The 6,000-nt window shown below is 47.5% G+C and overlaps 1 protein-coding gene across 4 annotated transcripts in view; it reads left to right on the top strand.

Moving 5' to 3' along the window:
• The first annotated feature begins 5,119 nt into the window (after positions 1-5,119).
• Positions 5,120-6,000, top strand: part of ANKRD28 (ankyrin repeat domain 28) — a 192,383-nt gene continuing 191,502 nt past the window's right edge. For all 4 annotated transcript variants that reach the window (XM_026496966.4, XM_026496963.4, XM_026496968.4 and 1 more), the window contains exon 1: positions 5,120-5,505. Coding sequence is in view for 1 of the 4 variants with exons in the window: in XM_026496963.4 (XP_026352748.1) it covers positions 5,479-5,505 (27 nt within the window). In the remaining 3 variants the exon portion in view is untranslated. The remainder of the gene's footprint in view (positions 5,506-6,000) is intronic.

The following is a 6,000-nucleotide window of genomic DNA, read 5'->3' as shown; positions in this document are numbered from 1 at the left end:
TTTTGTGTGTCATTGTTTTTAAATAATATAAACCATTTATATTTATTGTGACTAATAACACTTGGACTTCTCTCTAGAATCTTGTTTCCTATTTATACTTTTAATTTGCTTTTCTTTTTCTTCTTTTTTGCCTGCTAATCCAGTAACTAAGTTTTCTCTAGATCATTTTTTCCCCTCTATCAATTTGGAAGTCAGGCATTCTATTTCTCTAATTTTAATATGTATATCAGTAACAGACTCTGTCATTTTCAAGGCTGCCATAATCTTGTATATAGCCCTTCTATATTTAGGATAATTCCCTGGTTATAAATCTCACCTTCCTGGTATAAAATTCAGAACTCAGATTTCCTGCCTCCACTGCAACCAGGATGCAGACCTATGACATAGGCTCTGATAACCAGAAGCACCTGTGGAAATGTGAAGATTAGGAGGATACAAGCTCTGCACACATTTTCCATTTTCCTGATGCAGGTAAAGATAGAGGCATCCAGTCTGTAAAGGTGGCAGTGGTTGCAAGATCAAAGTTCTAACACAGAATTGACACTGTTATGACACAGAATTGGCTGATAGCAGGAAGAGACAAAGAAACGCTGAGCTCACGGCATTTGGTGCTTGATGGAAATAGCAGCAGTTTCTTTATCATGTCAGTTCTGTTGCATGTCTTAGGGCAACTTTTCCTAGCACCTTAACCCAAGCTTGTTTGTTTGTTCATTTGTTTAGCATACCCAATGGCCCTGGAGCTGAACGTCAATTTAAGAAATCCTTGTTTGGAGTTTGTTGTTTGCCACAAGGAATTTTAACCAATATAATAACTTGTCAAAATCTAAACTTAAGATACATTTCACTCCTTCTGAGTAAATCAAGTCTTTAATTCAGAACTCCCTTCTGCCGTCATTTACCATATTTTTAAGGGTTAATATTTTATGTTTAAGAGAGGGAGAAAGAGAGAAAGAGAGGAGGGGCACAGGGAGACAGAGAATCTTAAGCAGGCTTCATGCCCAGCATGGAGCCCAAAGTGGAGCTCAATCTCACCATTCTGAGATCATGACCTGAGCCAAAATCAAGAGTCAGATGCTCAATTGACTGAGTTACCCACGTGCCCCATTAGGGACTAATATTTTAATTTCACCTGGTTTTAAACTTCCAAAATACTGGTATGTACAAAAAATATTACTGATTTAGATTAGCTGAGATAATTGCTAATTTATTTGTTTATCCTTCCTTCTCCCATCTCACTTACTCCTTTTGGGTTCAGCTTTTTTCTTATTGGAGCAAATTCTTTAGTATGTCTTTCAATGAACACCTGTGAGTATTTAATTTAAAAATGTTTATTTTGTTCTTTCTCCTGAAAGATAGTTTAGCTAGGTATAGAATTCTAGTTTCTTTGTTATGGACTTTCAATACTTTCAAGATATTTTCCATTGTCTTCTGTCAAGTGTTGATGCTTATAAATCTGCTGACAGGTCATGCCTGTCAAAATGACTCATTTCCTGTCAAAATGACTGTCATTCCTTTTAGGATAATTGGATTTTTCTCAGTGATAACTTTTGCATTTTCTTACTGCATTTGGTATTCTGTAATTTCACTACTATGTACAGGTCTCAGTTTTTAAGAAATTTATTCTGCTTGAGCCTCAGCATTTTCCTTTGATTTGATAACTCGTTTTTCTTTAGGTCTGAAAAATTCTCACACATTATCTCTTTGGATATTGCCTCTCCTTTATACTCTATTTTCTCTCCTCTAGAAACTCTTTTAGATGTACGTTGGGTCTTCTATTTCTATCCTCCAGGATTCCGAACTTATCTTTACTGTTTTAGCAGTTTATTATATGCATTTTCCGTGTATTTCAGTCTCTTCATAAAAATCATTTTTATAAAGATTACCTGGTTCAAAAGTGATCAATAGTGTATTTCCTACCACATTAGTTACTCTCCTGGCTTTCAAGGCTCTCATGCATCCAGGCCCTGACATTAATTAGGTAACTATGGGCACACAACTTCTCTGGACCCCAGCTTCCCAACACAAAGAGATTACTGAGATTACTGAAAAACTTAAATGAGGTGAAGCATTTAAGGTGCTGACAAGTGCCCAACACATAGCAGCATACTAAGTAAAATTTAGTGTGGTTGCCTAGCTCGTAGCAATTTCCCCAGTGGTCACATCTGTATGACATCTTTCCTCCTACCATTTTAGACATGAATTCTGAGTGGAAGCTGTTATCAGTTCTAAGACCTTGCTTCTTTGGTTGTAATGGCTGGCCAGCGGATGGTCAGATGAGTCTAACCCAACTGCTTAGTCATTCCTTGAGACTTAAAATTTGATTTTCTTTATGACAGCGAAGTACTTAAAATGTAAGTAGAGCTGCTGGCTGTAGTAAGAAAGAATGAAAATGACATTTAGAAAAGGTGGAGGGGCCAGGGAGGCGGGGGTTGGGTGGGAGAGAGATGACAGATACCACTCAGGTTCCTGGTCTCACTAGCTTTGATGATACGGGACTTTTCAATATTATAGATTCCTTTAATATTTGAGTATTTGATAATAGAGAGGAATAACCTTATAATAAAGATTTTGAAAGATTTTATCAGAATTTGAACATGAATCTTACTTCATTTTATTGCTCAATTACATAGATTTTTTATTCTTCCTTTCCAGAATGATTGTTATCCCTTCTCCAGCTATGGAAATGTAGCTGTAATAACATTATATTTGAATGGTCCTGCAGAGTTCCCATAGCCTTTCATATCATTATCTTATTTGATTGTGTGAGATGAGTAGGCCAGGTAGTGTTAAGCTTAGTTTTTACAAATCACGAAATTAAGACCCAAGTTACATGTTGTTTAGGATGGAGAAGGGTGAGAACTGAGCTAGGTATTAAGCATTCCCTCAAAGCTTACTATTTGCAAGGTTGTCAGAGATGGTTCATTCTAAAATATTTTCTTTAATTATTGTTAATTAGGATTTTCAGAAGATCCCTGAAAAGTTTCATTAGCTCAAGCATAAAACCTATTAAAATGCACTCAAACCCACAATTTAAAATCATTCTCTCCAATTCATTTGTGTTTCCCCAAAAGTTAATCTTTGCCATGTTCTGAATCAAGTCCCTGTTGTGCTTTTAAACTCTAGAACTTTAACCTTGAGAAGATATTATTGGGGGTAGAGTGGGAGGGGGGGTATTAATTCCTGGCTAGACATCCAGTGCTTAACAGGTTGACATACAAATGAGGGTAAATTCCTGCACCCCTTGACTAAGATAGAACTCTGTACTGGATATAGCACAAGGGTAATTATTTATAAAGGTGGCTGGTAATCACAAAATACTCAAGCAATATTATCACAACACCTTTGTTTTGGAGAACTCAGATGCTTTCACAACGTAACTCATTCACCCTCACTGAATCGACAAGGAGAGGAAGATGACAAATACCTGCTGAAGTTGTTGAAGTAAAGCGGAGAGAGGTACTGAAGACAATGCAAAGCAAGAATACTTCAGCTTCCTTTTTAGCCTCAGCATGACTGTACCTGTTATGAGAATCTTTCCATTTCAAGTAGAAAACATAGTTTATGATGAGGATTGTTATTTTTAGATAAGAAATTGTTTCTATGGAATCAAGGGATTGATATGAAAAGGCATATTGGAAGGATCATACTATTAGTTAATCAGCAGTGTTTTTCATTTTGCACTCTGATATTTTCATTTTTTTATGAGGCTAAATGATAAGCTTTTTGTTTTAAGCACAGTATTTTAATAAACTGACAGCCCTGGCATAGGTCCCCTTTTCTCCTGCCATTAGACTCAAATCGATCCTCTAAATAAAGTCTGTCCCAAGAGACACAATTGATGTAGAGAAAGGGGGACTTTTTTAAACCGAGCCTGACGTCACACATTTGTGCTCTAACCGTCTGTACCTTTTATTAACCAGGGGCTGGAGCCGCCCAGGCGGACAGACACAGGCGCACAACAGCCTTCTCCCACACAAGCCTGGAATGGTAACAGTGTGCCTTAGAAAGAAAAGCCGTTTCAGAACTGTGGGGTGGCATGGGGGTGTGTGTGGCAGGGTGAGGGAATCATTTTTCTTCTTCTCCATCCAAGGATGCTATTTATTGGAAATCCAGCACATCTTTTATTTTTTAAATTGATTTCTCTCGAGTGGGAGGCAAAACCCTTCTGATGTGAAAGAAGAAAGGGGAAAAAAAATGCAAGTCGGGCAGGAGGATTTTGGAGAATCGCAGCCTTGCTTTGGATTGGGACTACAGGCAGAGAAAGACTCCGGCGTCCACAACCTGTTTGGCTGCAAAGACGCCGCCGTTCCGCCCAGAGTACAGCATCGCTCCCCTCCCCTCCCCCGCCCCCGGCCCCCCGGCCCGGTTGCTGCCCCCGGGAGGGCAGCAGCCCCCACGCGTCACCTTTCACACCCTGGGGTGACTAGTCCAACCAAGTCCGGGGGGCGTGTGCTGGGGAGGAGCGCTCATTCTCCTCCGACGCGCGAGACCCCGTCAGTTCACGCTCCCCCACAGCCCCCACCTTCTGGCCTTGCCTACAGCCCCCGGGAGGGCAGCCAGCCTCCCGGTGACCGCCTCTCCCCCCTACTCCTTGGCTCCTTCATCCTCCCCAACCTCAGGGGCGCATTCTCACTCTCCCTCCACGTGCGCGTCGGGTTCGCCCCTCTCCCCTCGCCGCTCCCAGGAAGGCAGCAGCCCCCAGCTGCCCACCTCTCACGCCTCTTCCGGCCCCTCACCCAGTTCCTTCATCCTCCTCTAGCTTTGGGGAGAGTCCACACTCCACCTCCACGTGCGAACATAGAGCCGTTACCCCGCTTCCAGATGCCCCCCCACCTCCAGCCCGGGCTCCGCCCACCGCGCCCGGGGCGCGCGCCCAGGAGTACCTGGCCACCCCTCCCCCTGCTCGGCTCCGCTCCGCTCCCGCCTCCCCCGCCCCGCACGCTGTAGCTCGCAGCCCACCCCTCGCAGCTTCCTTCTCTCCGCCCCCTCCCTCTCCAGGAGGTGGGGAGGGGCACGAACGAGCGCGGCGGCGTGGCCAATGGGCGCTCGGCTTACTCTGGCCTCTCCCCCGCGCGGCCGCCAATCGCGGCGGGCGGTGGTGGTAATATTGTGGAGTGGAGTTTGGATGCCGCCGCTGCCGCGGGCTGGAACGGCGCGGCCGCGGGGGCTGCCAGGGTATTTCGGGAAGGGGGCGTGAGGAGGCGGCGGCTGCGGCGGCTGTGGCAGCGGCAGCGTGTGAAAGCAGCTGAGAGAAAGAGAAAGAAAGGAAAGAAGAGGGCGGGGGAGTAGTCAGGGGAGGAGGCGGGACCGACCGGGCTCCTCACCTCTCGGTAGCGGCGGCAGGCGGCCCGGGAGGCGGCACCGCCCCCTGCCCGCGGACTCTTCAGCGCAGCCGGCCGCCGACCCGCTGGCCCCGGGGAGCGGCCGAAGCTACGGGGGCGGAAGCGGTGGGCCGGGGCTGCGGTGGAGGCGACCGCCATGGCGTTCCTCAAACTCCGTGACCAGGTAGGTGAGGAGCGGCGGGGCGGGATCGCGCCGATCGGGGAGGAAGGAAGGGAGGGCGGCGGGCCAGTGGTGTGGGCCGCCTGGGCGCCCACTCGGCGGGGTGGGTGCGAGGGAGGCGGGGTGCCGCCCCGGGGACTGGCTCGCGGAAGCCGGGCCGGGCACCGCGGGCGACCTGCCTGTCAGCGAAGCACCGGCCGGGTGAAGCCCACGTGCAGCTGGGGGGCTCGCCGCCGTCTCCGGTCGCCGCCGCGTGAGGGGCGGGTCCTGCGCTGGCAGCCTAGGCGTCCGCGTCCGGCTCACTGCCGGGTGTGCGCCTCCTCTCTCCTGCCAGGTGAGGCTCGGGCCTAACAGGTGGCTTCCCGCTGCCGGGCGGGAGCGGTGCTGGCGGCCGTGACCTTAGGTCACGACCTTGCTCGCCTGTTTGCTTCGCCGCATAGTCCGAGGCACACTCTCTCGGGGTTAAAGGCGGTGGATTCTGCTTCGAGACTAGTTGCT

This window comes from Ursus arctos, unplaced genomic scaffold, assembly GCF_023065955.2.
Source record: "Ursus arctos isolate Adak ecotype North America unplaced genomic scaffold, UrsArc2.0 scaffold_20, whole genome shotgun sequence".
NCBI classification, from domain to species: Eukaryota; Metazoa; Chordata; class Mammalia; order Carnivora; family Ursidae; genus Ursus; species Ursus arctos.
Note: the sequence above shows the minus strand (reverse complement) of the source record. Positions and strands in the feature narration are given on the sequence as shown.